This window comes from Neurospora tetraspora (genome assembly GCF_033439725.1).
Source record: "Neurospora tetraspora strain CBS 560.94 chromosome Unknown B0H65scaffold_5, whole genome shotgun sequence".
NCBI classification, from domain to species: Eukaryota; Fungi; Ascomycota; class Sordariomycetes; order Sordariales; family Sordariaceae; genus Neurospora; species Neurospora tetraspora.
This window is the reverse complement of record NW_026944387.1, coordinates 1,734,088-1,752,520: the sequence shown is the minus strand read 5'-3', so window position 1 is coordinate 1,752,520 and position 18,433 is coordinate 1,734,088. Positions and strand designations below refer to the sequence as shown.

General features: G+C 51.5%; 9 protein-coding genes across 9 annotated transcripts; 1 reads left to right on the top strand and 8 right to left on the bottom strand.

The window, feature by feature from the left end:
- Positions 1-282: 282 nt before the first annotated feature.
- On the bottom strand, positions 283-916 carry B0H65DRAFT_549883 (uncharacterized protein; the record flags this gene model as incomplete). The annotated part of the gene is made up of 2 exons (XM_062829694.1): positions 283-378; positions 461-916. 2 exons carry the CDS (start codon positions 914-916, stop codon positions 283-285), a joined length of 552 nt encoding a protein of 183 aa, XP_062680491.1.
- A 2,061-nt stretch (positions 917-2,977) lies between these two features.
- B0H65DRAFT_526783 (uncharacterized protein) lies at positions 2,978-3,892 on the bottom strand (the record flags this gene model as incomplete). Its single annotated transcript, XM_062828862.1, has 2 exons — positions 2,978-3,247; positions 3,323-3,892. 2 exons carry the CDS (start codon positions 3,890-3,892, stop codon positions 2,978-2,980), a joined length of 840 nt encoding a protein of 279 aa, XP_062680490.1.
- Positions 3,893-4,375: 483 nt separating this feature from the next.
- Positions 4,376-4,990, bottom strand: B0H65DRAFT_589699 (uncharacterized protein; the record flags this gene model as incomplete). Its single annotated transcript, XM_062831043.1, has 1 exon — positions 4,376-4,990. One exon carries the CDS (start codon positions 4,988-4,990, stop codon positions 4,556-4,558), a length of 435 nt encoding a protein of 144 aa, XP_062680489.1. The 3' UTR covers positions 4,376-4,555.
- A 645-nt stretch (positions 4,991-5,635) lies between these two features.
- B0H65DRAFT_469023 (uncharacterized protein) lies at positions 5,636-6,514 on the bottom strand (the record flags this gene model as incomplete). The annotated part of the gene is made up of 2 exons (XM_062826991.1): positions 5,636-6,128; positions 6,291-6,514. The coding sequence occupies 2 exons, from the start codon at positions 6,509-6,511 to the stop codon at positions 5,723-5,725; spliced, it is 627 nt and encodes a 208-aa protein (XP_062680488.1). The 3' UTR covers positions 5,636-5,722.
- A 1,711-nt stretch (positions 6,515-8,225) lies between these two features.
- Positions 8,226-8,708, top strand: B0H65DRAFT_469021 (uncharacterized protein). Its single transcript, XM_062826990.1, has 2 exons — positions 8,226-8,576; positions 8,650-8,708. The coding sequence occupies exon 1, from the start codon at positions 8,243-8,245 to the stop codon at positions 8,501-8,503; it is 261 nt and encodes an 86-aa protein (XP_062680487.1). The 5' UTR covers positions 8,226-8,242; the 3' UTR covers positions 8,504-8,576; positions 8,650-8,708.
- An 879-nt stretch (positions 8,709-9,587) lies between these two features.
- On the bottom strand, positions 9,588-10,259 carry B0H65DRAFT_549878 (uncharacterized protein; the record flags this gene model as incomplete). The annotated part of the gene is made up of 2 exons (XM_062829693.1): positions 9,588-9,642; positions 10,129-10,259. The coding sequence occupies 2 exons, from the start codon at positions 10,257-10,259 to the stop codon at positions 9,588-9,590; spliced, it is 186 nt and encodes a 61-aa protein (XP_062680486.1).
- A 951-nt stretch (positions 10,260-11,210) lies between these two features.
- On the bottom strand, positions 11,211-12,117 carry B0H65DRAFT_226613 (uncharacterized protein). The gene has a single exon (XM_062822137.1). It carries the CDS (start codon positions 12,000-12,002, stop codon positions 11,355-11,357), a length of 648 nt encoding a protein of 215 aa, XP_062680485.1. The 5' UTR covers positions 12,003-12,117; the 3' UTR covers positions 11,211-11,354.
- A 1,789-nt stretch (positions 12,118-13,906) lies between these two features.
- B0H65DRAFT_576093 (uncharacterized protein) lies at positions 13,907-16,340 on the bottom strand (the record flags this gene model as incomplete). Its single annotated transcript, XM_062830648.1, has 3 exons — positions 16,051-16,340; positions 15,583-15,971; positions 13,907-15,178 (listed from the first exon to the last, which is right to left on the bottom strand). Exons 1-3 carry the CDS (start codon positions 16,169-16,171, stop codon positions 13,907-13,909), a joined length of 1,782 nt encoding a protein of 593 aa, XP_062680484.1. The 5' UTR covers positions 16,172-16,340.
- Positions 16,341-16,720: 380 nt separating this feature from the next.
- On the bottom strand, positions 16,721-18,264 carry B0H65DRAFT_226603 (uncharacterized protein). The gene is made up of 4 exons (XM_062822136.1): positions 18,014-18,264; positions 17,537-17,873; positions 17,063-17,419; positions 16,721-16,925 (listed from the first exon to the last, which is right to left on the bottom strand). Exons 1-4 carry the CDS (start codon positions 18,062-18,064, stop codon positions 16,735-16,737), a joined length of 936 nt encoding a protein of 311 aa, XP_062680483.1. The 5' UTR covers positions 18,065-18,264; the 3' UTR covers positions 16,721-16,734.
- Between the last annotated feature and the right edge of the window lie 169 nt (positions 18,265-18,433).

The following is an 18,433-nucleotide window of genomic DNA, read 5'->3' as shown; positions in this document are numbered from 1 at the left end:
CTACCTGTATGTAGTTGTTGAGGTGATATTATGATCAGGTAGGTTTGAATTTCTATCCTGATCCTTCTATCTATAAGAGACTATAGTAATCCTTCGAGGGTACGGGTAGATCACGCCTCGTGAGATATGGTACAAATACAATATGCTCTAGGATACTTTGTTATTTCATCATGTTTTGCAAGGAACATAAAGTCTATGAATTCTTTCACACTTCCAGCTGTAAGCGCGTTCTACCAGTTTGCTTCATGTTTCATTCTCTAGGTTGATGTCGTGTACGACACGTTACTCCTTTTCGCGCTTCACCGCTGACTCAGATGTCTTAAGGTTCACGATCTTGACCTCGACTCCTGGCTGTGTCTTCCAAAATTCAACCATTTCCTGCGGATTGCCAGCCAACGTTCGTCGTCTCCATTGAGATAAAGTACTCTAGGATAAGGTAACGGTGACTTCCATTACTTACCCGTAGATGGTTCTCGGCGGATCTATTCTGTCGAGCGAGTCTGACAGATGCCGCGCGAGCGGCCTCCTCTGGTGTCTGACGCTCGGCCTCTTGCTTCGCAGCCTGCTCCGCCAGACGTCGCTGGGCGAGGCGCCAACGCTTGGCACTGCCAGAGTTGGACTTCCATTTGTCGATGTCTTTCGATGAAGCTTTCTCAGCGTTCTGTTCAACATCGGTGGTGTCGTTCGGGTTGGTGACGTTGCCGTCGTTGGTAGCGCTGCCATAGTCGGAGGCAAAATCAACTGCAGCGCTGTTGTTGGTGGTCTCGGCCCTAGAAGACGACGAAGACGACGACGACGAGGGCGGCGGGGCAGTCATTGCGACCAAGCGTCTTGTCGATTTGGCCGCGGTCTTCTCGGTCTTGCGGTTGCGAATGGAAGCGCGCAGACCTTTGATCGTCTTCTTAGTGGTAGCCATTTTGCTGGAAGGGCTTGCTAGAGATTATATACGTTAGCTCAAGCTAGTATGAGGTGGTAGATGGGTGGCATACATTGAAAGTCTTGGATTGTTTGGTCGGGCAACGCTGGAGAGATGGAATGTTTCCTGGGAAGTGGTTGTCCGGTTTGCTTGTGACTGGGGTGGAAGATGTTGTTTGTAGCAGAATGAAAATAACTCTGGAATGATGGGATGCGCTCTAAATACTAGTGAGGGAGCCTCCAAGTTCGGAAGCGATCTAGGGTGGACAGTGAAGGTATTAAATGTTCAAAAGGTGAAGGTTTAAGGTCGCAAAGTCACGCCCAATCTCGGTACGTCTGGGGCACCAAGAACAGGGCCAGTGAATGTGAATAAGTAGGTTAATCCTCCGTATACAGGTTCGCGAGCAGCGGTTGCTGCTTCCTGTAGAGGAGGTGTTTTGATCACTTCACTCTTTGTGTCGAATACGGTTTGCCGATGTCCATTATGGGGATGTTTTATTGGGGCGAATATCTGCTCTTCACTGGCAGTTAAATGTCTAGGACAGAGGATGTGTAATAGACGTGATTGAGCCTGTGGTTGTCTTGCGCTGAACAAAACTGACTGGGAAAATATTTATGAGTGTCCTAACTGCATGCGGTCTCTGGATCTCGGCGTTACTGGCCACGGCCACATTTTGAAGCGCCCGTACAGAGTATAACGTAAGGTACCTACCTCTAGGCTAATTATCTGGCACCCCCGACCACTATGGCACTAATCATAAATCTCGTCATCGACATCTGCGCCTTCGTCTTCCTGGGATTTTTCGGCGACCATCTCGCGGCCTCCGCTGTCTCTCCTCCTCCTCTTGGCTTGGATTGTATCCTCATCGTCTTCTTCATTTTCTGTATCCTCGGAAACAATCCTGGAGCTTCTAGTTCTTCTCTTATTTTGCGCTTGGGTGGTTCCCTCTTCGTCATCAACGGCCTTGCCCTTCTCGGCGGCGACATCTCCGCTCTGTTTCTCCTCCATCTTCTCCTTGACCTCACCAGAGCTGACTTTCGATGCTCCAGCCTTAATACCTACCCATTCTCTGGGGGCTAGTAAGAGGATTGCCAGCTGCTTGAGCCGCTGCCGTAAGAAGTTTATTTGGGTTCTTGCCCTGTGATCTCGACGCCGCCTTCCTCTCGGCCTCATTCTCTCGGGAAGCGCGCATGCCGGCGATGGACCTGCCCATCTTGTATCTTTTGTAAGCGGCCAAAAGGAAGTTGATCTGATTTGTTCGTGGGGGAAGTAGTAGATGTAACGCTAGACAATTCTTTACGACAAAGAAATCATGCTGCCGTGACCGGTCGACTTTCACGGAACGACTCGAAGACCTGGATATCTGGGGGAGCAGGACATAAAGACACAACGGGTAACGCAGGGTCATCATTCATATGCACAATTTGAATCGTAGGTTAAGGGATGCCGATGTTTGTTCGTTGTATGATTCTGATGCCGCAAACTCATGCATCAGGCTCAAACTACGCGACCGATGACTCCTGAGACACTCATGATTTCTCCTCCAACAACACAAGCTATGTGCCACCTAGGTTTGACCTAAATACTTACAGAGTGAAATTAACATAGAGGCGTGATTGAACATGGTTTTGTGAATGGTTGGTATGAGATACTATATGCTGTAAAAAACAGTAGGGTCTATCATCCTACATCCACCCTTCGTTATGATACACAGAAATCATTCTCCCTTTCTCTAGTACTACATTGCTTGGCTGGGACATGTGCTCACAATTCCAATGTTGCTGTTTATCTCCGAGTCATACCTCTATGCTCCTTTCTCATTCCACTTCCGTAAAACGCCTTTCAGACATTCCGCCTTCACCATCGAACAAAGAAATTGCCGGTCGGGTGACTTCGAATCAGACAAAGGCTGGGTCGCAACACAACCACTTGAAGTTTGGCCGAACATTTTCAGCGGCGCCATTCTTGTGCTCCCTGGATAGGCTAAACTTTCGGTCAGTACTAGCACACTAAGATATAGATAGGTGGAATGGGTCGATCATAGATGTACACATACCTTATCTACTTAGGAGCAGTCATAGCGACAAGCTTCTTCCCCGGATACTTCGACTTCGTCATCGGCTTTGGGCCTGCCCTCCTCCTGCCATAGACAATTTCTCTGCGCACCTCCTCGTCGGGCATCTCCTCCTCGGGCACATCCTCCACCTCAATATCATCAGGGTCTACGGCCTCGGCCATGACTTCCTCTTCACTTATCGCCCTCTGGGCCCTTCTCTCTTCCCATTCAGCGATTATCTCTGGTGATGTGTCCACAACATTTTCGGCCGGCTCCTGTACACCACGCAATAGTGATTAGTAAACTGCATATGAAAACAAAACAAAACAGAACAGGGTGTCAGGACTTACCCAAGTTGGATCCCATTTCCTACCATTCGTGGGTTCCCAGTCGACATAGTATTGGAGTACGCCTTCTGAAGTAGTCCGCTGCGAAATAATGTCCCGGACCGCCCACAACTGGTTTGGATTATAGGGTTCTTCGGGTTCTTCGGGCTCCTTGGCCTTGTTTGACGCTTTCTTCTTCTTCTTCGGAGACTTGCCCTTGCCCTTGCCAGCCTTTTTGTTGGCGGCGGGTTTCGCTTTCTTCTTAGGTCTTTCGGCCTCGCTCTCCTCCTCGGCTTCCTCTTCGTCCTCGTCCTCGTTCTCATCCTCGTCATTAGATGCCCTCTTCCTCTTCCCGCCCGCCGCTTTTGTTGTCTTGCGCTTCTTGGCTGCTGGTTCCTCTTCGGATTCCTCTTCGGGTTCCTCCTCAGCGGGTTCCTCCTCGGGTTCCTCCCCGGGGCCTGAAGGTTCGGCCTGCGCGGTCATCCTTTGCGGAACGGTACGAATATTCATCCCTACGAGACGCTTGTTGGGGTTGATCCCCTGGGCCTTGTCTGAGTGCGCCCCACGGGCGGAAGCGAGCGTCCTCTTAGGCATTGTGGTTGTAGGCAAACGGATTGCTGAAGGGGAGACAATTAGCAATGTTGTTAAACTGGAAAAATGTGGATGGCATCTTCTATGCTCACCTTCAATGGAGTTTATATATGTGTTGGAAACTGGTAATCAGAGAGATATGTTGTTAGAGGAGGAAAGACTCGAGGGTGCGACTCGAAGGCGACTTGATGGTAGACGACTCAAAGGCAGACGACACAAAGCCGGACGAAACAAAGGTAGACGACTCAAAGGTAGACTGTTCAAAGGGGGACGACGCAAAGGGGCACGACCCAAAAAGGGACGACACAAAGATGGGCGACTCAAATCATTGTCTGATAGATTGCTTTGTTTACTGCTTCCTCGGACAATATCGATATTGCCACATTATCTCCAAACATTGCTCACCCTCAGCCATGTACAACTTGAAAGTTTCCAAGCACTCCACCTCCGCCTTCCAACAAAGAAATGGTCAAGTTCTATGGTTATCAAATCTCGTGAAAAGTTGGTGACGCGAGACTTGTGTGTTATCGGACGTCAAGCGGCGATATGGCAATATTTCCTATGAAATCAAACACCCTCAAGGTCAGAGCCCGCTCAGTAACCAAGTTCACGTGGCATGGGTCCTTTGTCTACCTCTACATACCTCCTTTACCTAGCCGGAGAGGCTTAGGATTTCCCTTCCCTCTTGACGACCTTCTTCTTCACGGTCGACTCCTTCGCAATCGACTTCTTTGCGATTGGCCTCTTCGCGATCTTCCTCTTCATGGTCCTCCTCGTGGGGATCTCTTTTTCCGCGGTCCTCTTCCTGTCGACAACCTCCTGCTTCACTTCGCGGTGCGCTTCCGCCTTCTCTTCTTTCGGGGGTTGGGGAACGCTTTCGGTCTGAAAGCTCTTGTCCGAAGCATGGACTTCTCCGAGCGCAAATTGGAAGATCTTCTCGGTGGTCTGACGGCACCGAGGACGGGGAGGTTTGGACTCGGCGGTCATACGCCGCGGCGTAACTCGCGAGCTTGAGAGGAGCTTGTTGGGGTTAATGCCTTGTTCCTTCAAGGCGGCCTTCTGGGGACAGCGCCCGCGTGCTGTAGCGAGGGTTCTTGGCATCGTGACTGAAGGAAAGCGAACTTCCTTAGAGTAGATGGTCAGCGATATGATGTGAATTGTCTAGGTTGTGGGTGATAGGCTTACCTTGAAAGGTGTTCAGGTATGTGTCGGTCGATGACCGAAGATCTGGAAGATGAGGTGCTAATGACCGGAGTCAAGATTGAGGTGGATGGTTATCGGTTTGTGATGACCTGAGTTGAAAAGGGAAAATACTTTGGGAGCGAGGACATGTCGACCGCTCAACTTATGGGAGAAACCATTTTACGGTCGCCCGGTGACCTGGCTCCATGGTCGCGAGCCAAACGTCAAGGTTGGAGGTTCAGAGACCTGAATAATCCAGGTATTCACCGGATATCCTACTATAAGTGAAGGATTTGGACTGGGTGGAGCATATGAATATCCAACCTGGAAGGTTTCGAACGTTCAGGATGTAGTCATTGAGAGTAAACAGATGCCTCAGATACGTAGACTTGTGGTAAGGGGCACGCTTCCGCAGAAGCAAGAACGTGCCGGAGAAATCAGGGTGACGAGCATGAAGCAAAGAACAGCAAGAAGACAGTGGAAAAGAGCTGTTACTCTCCGAGATGGAAAGCTGTTGGTTCGAACTTGCATTTGGAATTAAACATATATAAACCGCAACTGGGACTGCCGCCATGCACTTGGCCCCTTACGATTTGCCAACTTTGACCTCGACCTTCTTGGAGATGACCTTGCCAGACTCGCCTCAACATCTCAGATTTCCTCTTCCTCCTCGATGACATGCAGGGGCGGGTACTCCCAGCCCCAAACGCTACATCTGACACATGTGCGATGGTCGGCGTAGTGGGCTCTAGCCATGATCCTTTGGGCCCTTGCAGGCTCGGGCTCAGGCTCTTGTTCGGGCTCGTCCTCAGGCTCAGCCTCAGGCTCAATCTCATGCTCGTCCTCAGGCTCGTCCTCAGGCTCATCCTGACGCTCTGCGCCATTTGCAACCGTGATGGAGTCAGAGGCCGGATTGGAAGACGACCCAGAAGACAGCTCCTCCTTAATTTTGCGGATAGAGGAAGCGTTGGAGGACCGGAGAGTCGGCCCGGAATACGGCTCCTTCTTAACTTTACCGGCAGTGGAAGTGGTGGACGAGCGAAGGGTCGGGCCGGAAGACGACTCAGACGACAGCTCGTCCTTAATTTTCTGAATGGCTGCCTTCTTAGTTTTGCCGGCAGAGGAAGTGGTGGACGAGCGAAGAGTTCTCCCAGAAGACGGCTCCTTCTTAACTTTACCGGCGGCGGAAGCGGTCGAGGAGCGAAGGGTCGGTCCGTAATACGGCTCAGGGGACTTCGGCTCAGCCTTGACCTTGCGAGAAGCCGGTTCAGGCTTCGAGGGAGAAGGTGTGGCGGACATTCTCGACGGGTTCCAGATAGCACGAGGGGCTCCCTTCGCCTTCAAGGCCATCGCAAGGCGCTTGTTGGGGTTGACTCCCGCAGCCTTGGACGCAGCCTTCTTCTCGCGAGAGGCGCGAAGAGCAGACTTTGAACGGCCCATGGTGGTTGTTAGAGGTAGGTAGGTGTCATATGATGGTGATGGGAGGTTAGATACGGGCGATGGTAACTTGGCGTTATTGCTGAGGTCGCGACAAACAACGGTATATCTGCTCCTGGTTGCGAGACTCTTGATCCTGGAATAAACAGTGCTCTATCTGGGATTGCGCTTGGAGGTGAAATGGCGCACGGAGACGAGTGCCGCGAGCTCTGGAGGACTGGTAAGAGGCTTGTTGTCGTTTTTGCGATGATGTGGTTCAAAGAAGGTTCGCAGTTGATGGTATTCAAGCTGCGCTGATCACCTCGACTCCCAAGAACCGCTCTACTCAAGAAGAGGCTGGAATGTTCAAGGTGCGCGGAGGTGACCGCCGGCGATCTTGTTCTTGAAGCTACCATCAGTTAGCACGCTGGTTAATGTAAGATCTGAAGGGGCCAGGCAAGGGGATAAGGTACTTACGAGTACGCGCAAATATTTACAATCACGCGACGAGAAGCCTCATAGCACCGCGGGGTAATAGACGAAGGAAGGAAAGGTAGTAGGATGGAGGTGGTATTTGAGACCTCAGATGCGAGTATACAGGTACGCGTTGATTGTTGCGACGGTAAAGTGATTAGAAGAACGCACCGCTCAAGCTCGGGAAAGGAAGGTGCTTGAACGGCAGATTCGAGTGTGTGCTTTCTGTCGGACACCAATCCTGAGAAATTGTTGACGTTGAGTTCAGATTGTAGTGACTGCCGGTTCCCGTCCTGACCTCGAAGAAAAGAACTCCCCTGATTGGACATAGCACTGTGTGCTCAGAAAATGCTGTAGTCGGGTGACGCTGTTGCTCTCCTTTTCCCACCTGCTCGGGAACGCAAAAGCCCAAATTGCCTTCCAGTCCTATTCAAGAACTGGCAATACTGTTGCCTGAAGCTCAAACACGTAGTCCCACTCCTTCGTCCCAAACCTTATGACCACAAGATTTTTCAAATTCCAGTCGTCGGTCTTTTCCAAGTCGGTAAGAGGGTCAGAATCCACCAGCTGCAGCGCTCCAAGGCACGGCTTTGGTGACCTTTCTGTTGACACTACTAGATCGTTCCTCCATCTTGCAGTCACACAATATGGGAGACGGCTGAGACAAGCTAGAGGGAGACAGGCACGGTGAGGAGATTTGGCTATTATCTTCGAAGAGCTGCCGGACGGCCTGCCCGCAACCATGATATGTCCGTAAAGATATTTCTGGGCTTGCCGTCAGACGAACCCCGCCGCCCACATTTGCGATTGTCGGACCCATGCCCGATCTCAAACATGTAGACCGGAGATACTAGGCTTGATCTGTGAGTTCTGGGTGTTGCGACGGGTGGCTGATGAACAACAAAGCATGGCCAGAAAGCTTTGCTGGTAACCTAACGTTGAGTCTGCGCGCATATAGGGTGTTCGTAGCCAGATGTAGATCGAGCATTCGACCGTCGAAGATCTCATAGTCCAGCTCGCCCATATCGGTGCGGCAGCACACGGAGAGCCATATTCCTAACAAAGTAGATGACTGCGTTGGATTGAGTAGCCAACAGGCGGGGTATAATTTGTCGAGTCCTCCTCGCCATTGCACTAGGTAGCCGATACCGTACCGCAGCCGAGCTCCTCGTCGCCTTTCTTTTAGGTATCGCCATCCGGATTGGTCCTCCACGCTCCGTGTCCTCTTGATTTGGCAAACTGTGAGATGCCCCTGTATATCCTCGTCGTCGTAGACCTCGAATGGCAATATTAATCGGTACGCCTTGCGGTAGGCTGCTGGTCTTGGTAATATCGGGAAACGGTGGAGTGTCTGGGGCAGGTTTGCGGTGGCGCTGTTGTCGATGCGGAAGCGAAGACTCGTCAGTTGGGAGAGATATCATATCCGAGCGTGGAAAGTCGGGTGTTGTGTCGTCGTTGTTGGTTGTGCGGAACTTCGAAAAACTCTGTTGCAATGTCGTTCTTTCTTTCGATGTCTGGTGGTGGAGGAAATTCTCCAGGTAGGCACGACCCGAAGGGAGGTGCAATGGTCAGAGTGGATGCATGCACTGGATTAGATGCCGCGTTATCCTAGCTACTACATAATTGATGCTAACGGTGTTAGCGCAATAACATCCGCGGTGAATTCCTTTTTGGGTTTCTCAACGTGCCTTGCATCTCGGGTCTTGGCGCATTTCCCACGCCGACTCGAATCTCTCCCACCATCACGGCTTATGGAAGACGGAATCCGCGAACTCTCCTTTTCCCCTACTGTCTCCTCTTCAAATAAGGAACACTCTCTGACTTTCCGACAAATCTCCAGCGCTCGACCAGCCGTAATTCCTCGGCTGTTGTTCTAATAGTGCCGGGACTGGACTGCCTGTTTGACCCGGCTGGCCGTAAACACCAAAGTCACCGCTGGACCAAAGCCCAGAAATGATATAAACAACGAAGCAGATTCGACTGTGTCCTTGCGCTTATTGAGCGTGTTTTCAGTAACATCAGCAGCATCGGCCGGTGTCTTAGGAAAATCGCCATTTTCCCACTGCCCAACCGCCTCTGTTGAGCTGGAGCATACCTTACTTACTAGCAACGTAGGACAATCGAGGTCTAGAAAGACGATGGATTTCACATCAAGGGAAGGGAAATGCTCTCAAGTCCGCCTCGAGTATACGATAAGCTTCCAAAATGACGGGAAGTTTCCACGATATCAAGAACGCAAAATTGGTCACGACGAACAAGGGGATACCAACGAGAAAACGGTGAAGGGAGCAGAACATGCTTCATATTTCTTATTACTCGAAACATAACTAAAGGCAAGCGGATACGGTAGGGCTTGGGAGGCAGCGTCGGGCGTCTGGCGGGGAATAGAAAAGGGCAGAGAGATTCCAAATAAATGTACCTAAAGAAAAGAAGAAACTACAGTTTCGCAACTGTACAAGAGCAGTTGATGTATCAACTTCGCTGTTATGCTGCAGCCGCTTTTCGGTATCGTTGATCCTGCATGTATCCTCGTTGTGGGTGACGGCGGTGGTGGTGATGGAGTCGAACGAACCAAAGAACATCAGAAGAAAACGACGATATAGCGCTATGGAGGGGCATTCCGGCTTCATAGTCCGTTCTGGCGGGACGGCTCGTTTGCCATGCGGAAGGCAAGCTTGGGCCTGAGGGACAGAAAACCCAGGCAGCAAGACCACCGCATACAGAAGAACCGGAAGACGGAAGGCACAAGAGAACCGACCAGTAGCTAGGTACGTATCGTACCTACCTACCAAGTACCCGTGCCCCTTGCTTCATGGTATATGTATTAGGTCTTTGTGTGCAACTTTCAACAAACCAAAAAAGCGCGGTTGGCGTAGTGGTATAACGCGTACACTTCAAAACTTGTGCTGAGGGTGAGGCAGGACCCGAGGACGCACCACACACAATGTGTGAGGCAGAAGCGGAGTGGCGACCCGCAGTACAAATAAAGTAATGTAAGAACCCGGGTTCGAATCCCGGACCGCGCATTTCTTTTTTTTTTCTTGTTTCTTTTCTCCTTCCGCTTGATTTTGGAGTTGGTCTTGTTCCTTTCTGTCTTGTCGATGGAGCACAGTGGATGTCGTCGTTCCTTCAATACCGCTGTGTAGAATAAAGAGAAAAGAAGTTACTTTTTCTCGTCCTTCTTCTGGTCCTCCTTCTTGTCCTGTTGCTTATTATTGCCCTCGTCCTTCTTCTTGTTCGGATCGGGGGCAGTCATCCGCCTCACCATGAAGCTGGGTGTGAGCTTCTTCTCGGGCATTTTGGGTGTTGGGTAAGGTAGTGAAAGGCTGGCTGGGGGAAAGCTCTCTCTGTGATGATGTTCTTGTTACGGTCTCGAATAGCTTTCTGTCGAGGCTGGTGTTGAGGGAGAAGAGAGAACATCAGATTGGGGTGATGGTGCCGTTTTTATACCCAAAATGCTCGGTAGTTGTGCGGCATCGAACACGGGTGGTGTCATTGTTGTGGTTGATCTGTTTGTCGTGCTATCACTGTCTTCCGTGCAGGGTTGAGGACGAGTTCTGTGAAGGCCGTGGATGTTGATGGTTTTTCAGGGTATGAGAGTTCTAAGCCTGATGCTGTTCGGCGGGATAACATGCTGTCCACGGGATAAAGACATCAAGCTTCTAGCTTGGGCGTGGAGCTTCGAGACCAGACATTCTTCCTTTGTCGACGGGATGAGACAGATCGAAGAAGGCAAAGACGAGAGGGGCTTGCGGCGCGGGGGAAACTGGAGGCTTGACTGCCGGCTTGCTTGAAAGACGAACAACCGATACTCGTGTCCTTATCAGTCATGCTTCTGTTTCACCTTCCTTTTCGCTCGGGTTATACTGTCAAAGATCCTTTTTCTGTATCCAGTTCGATGTTTTTGTCCAACGCGACTATCTTTGTGGACACGGCCCGGCTCCTCGGAATGAAAAACAATGATACTGCCAACCCAGAATTAGAACTTCGATGCCTAGCTGAAGAGTTTCTTTGTTCAAATCCAAAGGCAGCGGAACGATACCACCACGACAGAAAGCATATCGACTTCAGCTACATGAATAATGATGCGAACAAGGGCAAATGATGGCATGGGGTTCAATGAAGAATTGAAGGAAATGGAAATGAAGTTGAAGACCGCGAGAGCGGTTGAAAACTATGTGCAAGAAGATATATGAAACGCGCGGCTGGTCATCCTCCTGACCAAGCCGCCGTTGATCGTAGGTAAACACCCAATTATTTCCTCCCCGGGGGCACTCACCCCATTGCCGTTACCCCGAGTCCTCCGCCTCTCAGGCCTTTCCCGGCCTTCCTTCCTTCCTTTCCCATCCTCAAACCGTGCTCTTCCTCTACTCCCCAAATCCAAGCCCAGTCCTTAGTTCTCCTCCACACCACCCGGCGCATTCGAGTTCACAGGCCCCTCCGCCTTCACCAGCTCCAAATCCGCAACATCATATTCCCACGCCGTCAAGTTACCAATATTGGCCTCACTCGGCTTGACCCACCAAGGCACCCAGCGCTCCGCACCCGTATACCCAATCTCCCTAACCGCAATCCACCTCCACTCGCCATACAAATCATCGCCATACCTCAGCAGGGCCCTCGTCTCATTCTTCGCCTTGTCACAAGCCTTCTTAACCTTCCACTCCTTATACAGATTCACGCTCCCCTCCTCATCCGGGCGATAAGTCTGCACCAGCCTATACGCATCAGGAACGCCTTCGGTGCCCGAGAGCGCGTAGTAACCGGGCACCGGAGGAGGGTGGGGGTTGGTGGGCACGACGTAGAGGAGAGAAGGCGTGGTGTCGTTGATGTAGATCCGCGAGTAGTGGTCGGCTGGGTTGTAGGGAGCGTGCGAGACGCCGGGGGAGATCCACGGGATCGAGTTGTTCAGGCGCAGACGCTCGCCGGAGATGATGGAGTTGCCGCCGATGAAGCGGAAGAAGCCGTCGAAGTCGGCGAGGGCGGGGGAGACGGCGAGGGCGCTAAGCGCGGTGAGGAGGGTAGTGGTTGTGGATTTCATTTTGGTTGTGGTGGTGAGGACTGAGGAAGAGAGGTTGATGTGTGGTGTTGGTGGGACTGAACTTTTTGAAGTGGTCCAAGTCTGAGAAAGAACGATGGCGGATGGTGGAGCTGGAAAAAGTTCGGCGATCTTCTTTCTGCTTGTTGTCAAACCAGCTGCTGTGTCTTGTCACACAAGAACTTGATTGAGGTTGATGCACGTTTCCTGTCAATCTGGTGAGACACAAATCGGAAGGGAGATGGAGAAGAAGAGAGACACAAACGTTTATGCGTCAATCACAGCCCTTCATTTATACAAAACCAACAAGCCCAGAGGTTCCCGATCGTCCCCAGCCCGCAACAGCAAACTTTTCTCGCCGGTAGTGGCACTTCCTACTCCGCCGCCCATGGCGCAAACATGGCGCGACCAACTTTTTTCTCAGAGTAGGCGACGATGTTCGTATTCCGAACGCCATTTAGTCAGCTAGCGAACAGCGGAACGTCATCATCACCAGGAACCACCTTTGGGGCCCTTGGCATTCCCCCAATCCGGGGGTGGGAGGGGCCGTTAGGGACCTTACTGGAGCTATTTAGTATCTCGTATTCCGCTCCCGCAGCACCCACTGGTACTACACACCGAACGAGGACAATATCGTGGTCACTACGGCACGTACAAAATATGGATGGTGTGCTCAGCTCGTGATCATGGTTTGACACGCCACAGCTCCTTGTGCAGGATCGGGTTCAAATTGCGATAATGATAGCGGTAAGCTCCCTCACACTCCCAAATGAAGACATAACATGGCATTTTGTAATGGAAATTTTCCCCAACCACCCCGTCACACCCGTCACACCCGGGATGCCGGATTGGGTGGTAGAGTGTGCGGCCTGTCCTCCGGCGGCCCTACCTATGTATTCACATGACAGCGCCCAGCCAGTATGGCCTCAACTGTTGACACGGCTAAAAGGGCTCGGCATCTCCACTGTAGAAGGGTTGGTTGGCGGTGGGTTGGGTGTGCCGAACGGAATACCGATCATCAACATTCCCGTCTGCCATCATATTACTGACAGCAAAAAGGCATCCCGTCATCATTCATCACCGAATTGTCGCCCCGTCTTACACCTCCTTCTACCTTCATTGGGGGCTGAGATGGTGACATGCACACTATCGGCTCTTCTCAAGAACTCAGCCCTGAAAGCTCGTGAGTCTTGGCGGTCGTGATGGTTACGGTAACACGACAGCGGTGATGCCGCGCTCATCCTCACAACAACCGAACCAACACCATGATGGAACTAAAAAAAAAAAAAAAAAAAGACAGCTTATTTCAAGTTTAAATGGTGAGAGTTCCCTTCCTTCGTATCGGTATCACGAGACACCTTTTAAACTACCAACGGGCCCGAACGTTAGAGTTTCTCGCCTTATGCTTCCATCGATAGCACGAAGCCTGATGGGTTGGCTGACTGCTTCATGCCGTTATGCAAAGCATCGTGAATATTTAGGAGCGGACTCGAAGCGAAGAAGAGTGACACCGCCACACACTACACTACATCGTGGACCTCGCGCGAACGTTAGCAGACAGTTCGTAAACAGGCGATGTGATGTGCTCTAGACTGGAATGGTAACTCTTTTTTTTTTCTTTTTTTTCCCCTTCTTCTTCCAAAGTGCGCTTTTTGACTACTTGAATAGGTCTATAAATTCGAACGTACATCTCTACTGTCTCCGCTGGGTTTGAGTTGTACAAACTCCATCCCCGTTCGGTAGGTATTCTGAAGCCAGGCAGATAACGACATCCTCCAAGCAACTGACGACTTTGCTCCCAGATCAAAAAACACAATCGCAAGCGGAAGATCACCACCACCTCTACCGACAAAGTCATATCCCTTAAAGGCGGCAGGAGCATTCCACGCTTTATTCATGCATTATTCTTAGTCTCCTATCCTCAGGCCTCGGCGAGGGAGGGTCACCCTAGGTATCCTCGCACAACCTAACGGCTTAATCACCAAGCTGATTCCCAACATATTGACGACCCCTATCAAGCGCTGCTCCAGGTTATAGAAGGCCTCTGCGGGCCCCTCTCCCTCAATACAAGACACCTCAATCCTCTTCAGTGAGGGCGGCCTCACGCGCGCTATTGCCGACGACAACTTATCCAAAAACCCCAGCATCGCCTCCAGCCAGCGGGCCCAGTCCGATTCCCGCCACTCCAGCCGCATGTAGCCCCCAGCGTAGTAGCCGGACCACCACTCAACGAGGTTGAGCGTCTCCACGCTGGGCGGAAGGTAGCTGGCGAAGAAATCGACGAGGGAATCCAGGCTGGCCAAGGCTTCCTTCTCCCCCGTGAGACCCGAGAAGGTGATGGTGAGCTCCTTCAGCTTCGTCAGGTTCCTGAGATTCGCCCAACCCAAGTGTCCTTGTTCTTGCACGTCGCCGTTTAGATCAAGAAGAAACCTGGCCCCCCAGGGGTACACCATTTTGCTGAGCTTGTGGGACAGGAACAGGGGAAGATGGAGAACTTCAAGGTTGGGGAAGAAAGCCAGTCGGTTGTCGAGGCAGTGCCACTGCCAGGCGCGACTCCCTCGGTGAAAGAGGTATTCGGCAACGTCACATTGGTCCCTGGTACGGGTTAAGGTGAGACCCGTGACTGTCGTGGCATCCACCTGGTTCTCGAAGTAAAGTCTCTGATCTCTGTGAAAATCAATGAATTCGAAAAGCTGCAGGTGGAAGTTCATGGTTGGCGTCCTTAGCCTGTCCTGGCGAGGATTGGAGGCAATGAGCTTGTATGCCTTGAGGAATACATCGTGCTTTGTGTGGTCCAAGCCTGAGAGGCCCTCCTTTTTGCTGAGTAGTTGCAGCCGCTTAAGGCTATCAATGTGTTTCTCCAGCCCCATATCCTTGAGGTAGCGGATATTCTTGAGTCGGTCGAAGCATGTTAAAAACGCCAGATACTCGTTTGTGCTGAGGAGGGGGATCAACTCAGGCTTCTCCAAGAGCTCACGGGGAGGAGTCTGGAAGTTTACTTCCGCCAATTCCGCCACTTCCACCATCATGTTCGCATGCGCCCAGTTGTCGGCCTGTGGTACGACATCGATCTCGACGCGCTTGTCTCTGTACCACTTCCAATACCACGGCAACTTCTCGCGTGCAAAGGTACTCGGTATGTCATACGGCAGATACGGATCATTGAAAATCATGGTGACCTTGCGAAGGAATGGAGGCGGCCAACATGCATAGGTTCCCCGTTATGCCGGTCTCCCACGAGTCGGCCATCCAGTACGATGCTCTGCGGGTGAATGTCCCCGGAATTTTGGAAGACCCGGGTATGACCATCTGACTCCGGATTCTCAACTTGGAGTCGCCTTTGCCGCAACAAAAAGTCCCACAACATCCTTTGGAGGGGGTCGGTATCGTTGATGGCATGATGCCTAACCCAGGTGGTCCACGGGGCGAGCAACCGTATGTCCATTGACTCAATATGGTTGGACAATGACAAGAGAAGGATGAATACAGCAATCAATGCTGATCTACCATGCCACCGCGTTCCCCTTTCAAGCACAGAAGATATGGCCTCTTTGAATGTATGTCGCTCTGGTAGCGTACGTACGATTACTGCGGCCTCTTGGAGTAGGTTCGGTGGTATTGAGTACACGTTAAAGTTGTCGTTGACCGGGAAATCAAGGGAGAGGTGTTTGATATGCTTCCCCTTTTCTGGATCCTGCACAAGCGTTCTGAAAAACTTGTACATATTCGGGCAGTTTGAAAGGACCACTTTCTCGAGGAGGAGTGGTTTAGCCAAGTTATGGAAGTGTTTACCGGCTCGGGAGACGTTGATCAGACCTCTGTATAAAGCGGAGCTTGAAAGCTTGTCGTAGGGCGGCTTGTCCGCGGTGGCGGCCGAACGTTCCGGCACAAGATATCTAAAAATCATCGCCAGAATCTCGGGGGGCAATACCGGCATGCTACAGTGACCTTTGTTCTTGCCAACATCCAGGGCTAGTTATTTTCATTACTTGCAAACTACATAATCGACCCCTGATGAGATATGGGGGGGGGGGGGGGGGCAAAGTCTTACCATCAGGAATCTGCGGCGGCTGAGCATCCCGAAGTATATTCGTCTGGGTGTTTTCCTTTTTCAATGTTGCGTAGTCCCCGGCAACCTCAAACACTTCGCTCTTCATGATTCTCGGACCCATGATGAAAATTTGGGATCAAGAAGTTTCGTTGGGTTCGTAGTAAGAAGTGAGTAGAGGCACAAAGGCAGTGATGAAAATTTGGGATCAAGTGATTTCAGTATGGGTTCGAAAGGAAAGGTGGTTGCGGATGTAGCGATGAATGATGGGAAAATTTGCAGGGAGAGTTTGGAGGTAGTGATATAGTTGATCCTGGAAAAAAAATTTGAACGGGAATCTAATACATCTAGGTCGACTTGTGGCTCTGAATCTCAGCCCGAAGATGCTGATATGTGGTGCATTTGTTTATGTCCGCGTATCTTTATGCGGGGCTTTTTTTTGTTGTAAGTCCGCTTCGGACTGGGAGAAAAGTAGACCGGCATATCATAAAATTTGGACATGCACTTGCATGTCCGTTGGCTACTTCAGTTGCGAAGACTCTGGTGCTCTGCTAGAGGAACAGATCAGATTCCAACTACATGGAAAGCATGGAGAACTGCAGAGAATAAACGGACTGTGGCGAGCAGTTAATCCTTGAGCAAACTGGAACATACCTGTAGACATTGTCGTGTTTCCCTCTTCAAAAACTACAAGCCCTTCAAACCCTCTTCCGCCTCAACCTCCTCCTTCTCAGGACACCATCGATCCTGTAGTTCCTTATCCAGCGTCTTCCCGATAGTATCGCTATCCCACCACTCTCCCCAGCTCGTCAGGAAGATGCGATCCGGATCTTCGGGGAAATCATCCCGCATAAAAGCCCGCAGGATGCTTTGCGCGCCTATTTTTTTTGCGTCTCCGTCAGCAAACAACATACCTAATCATATGCATCACTTCCGCAGCCCCTTCGTACACATGGCATATATGCAGATAGCTTGTGGCAACACCGAAAAAAACATAAGAGAATTGGAAACTCACCTTCCTCCACACTCTTAGCATCCTTCATCTCCATGCTCAACACCATCCCGCTCCCCCTTCCAATGCCCGTCCCGGGAATCAGTCCCGGGCTAACCGCCACCACCTTGCATCTCGTCTCCTTCAATTTTCTCCGCCACCAGTGCGCCCCGAGCAACTGCACGAACTTGGTCTCGGCGTATACCGTGTCTCCGTCCTTGCCCGAGCCGGCCAGGAGGTCCTTTTCGAGCGTGCTTGGGTCCGTGACGCGGCGGATGGCGCCCGAGGAGACTACGACGATGCGGCTTTCGCTATCGGTGGTATCGGTCCTGTCGGATCGGAGAAGCGCGGGGAGGAGGAGGTGGGTTAGGTAATGTTGGGCTGGTTCAGTAGGGTAGTTAGTTCCAGCCCTCTCTCTACATGTGTCTTTAGACCCGATCCAGCACTGTCTGGTGGCGACATGGGGTGCACTCAGGCCGAGGACTCAAGAGAACTCACACAAATGATTCACCACCAACGCCTCACACCATTTACTCCCTCCCGGGCCAGGCTTCTCAGTCCCCGCCCCATTGGTAATCCCAGCATTCAGCAGCAGGTAGTCAATGCCCTGCTGCTTCTCGCCGAGCTTTTCCAGCGTCTGATCGGCGAACCGCTTGACAGTCTTGAGATCAGACAGCTCCAGCGGCAGGATCTCAAGAGAGTGGGGGGCCAAGGACCCGGACTCGGGGAATGCAGCTCGGTATGCATTTTGCGTGCGGGACACATCGCGGGCGCCGAGGATGAAGTTGTACGGCTGCGAGGTCTGGGAGAGGAGATGCTTGATTACGTGGAAGCCCTGTGTAGATGGCGGGGGTGTTAGTTCATGTTGATTGACTGAAGACGGAGGGAAGGGCGTGCAGTGCCGAAGCAGACATGGTCACATGGAGGGGTTGAGCAGGAGGGAGCAGGGAGGGGTTGGGTAGGTAGTGTACAGACCAGACCGGATGAAGCACCTGTTGCTACTACTGTTTTGACAGTGGTGGCCATTTTTACTGTCGGTTGTTTTCAGGATGCTGCGCGGTTCGGAGTTGGTGATGTTTTGTCTGGTGCAGAGGAATGTCCGAGTGAGTGGAAGACGTTTGGGGGAAATGAATGAGTTGTCGTTGACCCCCTGCACTTGGCTGATGTAATCGATGCAGTGCTGTGCTTTAACAGTGTGTGGTCTCGCCGCGGCCTGTAGAACAATCTGCAGGTGCTACCCTCTCATCACATAGAAGGAACGACCGAGACGAACCACTTTTGTATCCAAAGCAGAAGATCCGGGGTTAGGGGTAATTCCGGTCTAACTGCCAAATTCCGGACCATCCACCCACATGCTTCTTCTTGTTAGAAAAAGCTTCCTGTTCGGATATGGAT